The 598-nt window shown below is 66.9% G+C and overlaps 1 protein-coding gene across 1 annotated transcript in view; it reads right to left on the reverse strand.

The window, feature by feature from the left end:
* Nucleotides 1-6: 6 nt before the first annotated feature.
* Nucleotides 7-598, reverse strand: part of SLC22A23 (solute carrier family 22, member 23) — a 133,253-nt gene continuing 132,661 nt past the window's right edge. The window contains exon 11 of the mRNA XM_012734159.1: nt 7-598. Within this exon, the coding sequence (XP_012589613.1) occupies nt 274-598 (325 nt within the window). The 3' untranslated portion in view covers nt 7-273.

Genomic DNA, 598 nt, shown 5'->3' on the forward strand with positions numbered 1-598 from the left:
CAGAGCCGGGCAGGGAGGGGCGCGGCGTCCTCTCCCCCGGTGCCCGCGCTCCTTCCTCGGTGCTTCCGTGCCGAAATCCGTGAGAGGAAAAGGGAGTAAAGTGCTTCTCGTAAAAATGACCAAAATAAATACAAACATCGAATGGCGGAGAAGACGTCCGGTCCGCGGAGGGCTAGTCCCAGAGACTGCGCCCCAGCGCGCCCCGCAGCGTCTCCACAGACGGGCCCGCCCCGCCCCGCCCCGCCGGAAGGCCCCGGCACCCCTGGCCCGCAGCTACATGGCCTTCATGCCGTTGGCCGTGGCGCCCTCGGGCATCCCGTCCCCCGCGGCGGCCGAGTCGTGCAGGCCCGAGTAGTCCTTGAGCTCGGCGTTGGTGAGCAGCAGCGGCTGCTCCCCCTTCCTGTGGGGCAGCAGCGGCTGCCGCGTGTAGTGCTCCCCGTTGGAGATGTTCTCGGGCAGGTTCTGGTCGCGGCTCTCGGGCAGCAGGAGGATGCAGATGATGCAGATGAGCGTGCAGCAGGCGAAGATGATGTGGTGCAGGAAGTAGCCCTTCTGGTTGTGCAGCTCGATGATGGGCGCCGTCAGCATGCCGAAGCCC

The sequence above is a fragment of the Condylura cristata genome, unplaced genomic scaffold (assembly GCF_000260355.1).
Source record: "Condylura cristata isolate star-nosed mole 26May11 unplaced genomic scaffold, ConCri1.0 scaffold00048, whole genome shotgun sequence".
Taxonomy (NCBI): domain Eukaryota; kingdom Metazoa; phylum Chordata; class Mammalia; order Eulipotyphla; family Talpidae; genus Condylura; species Condylura cristata.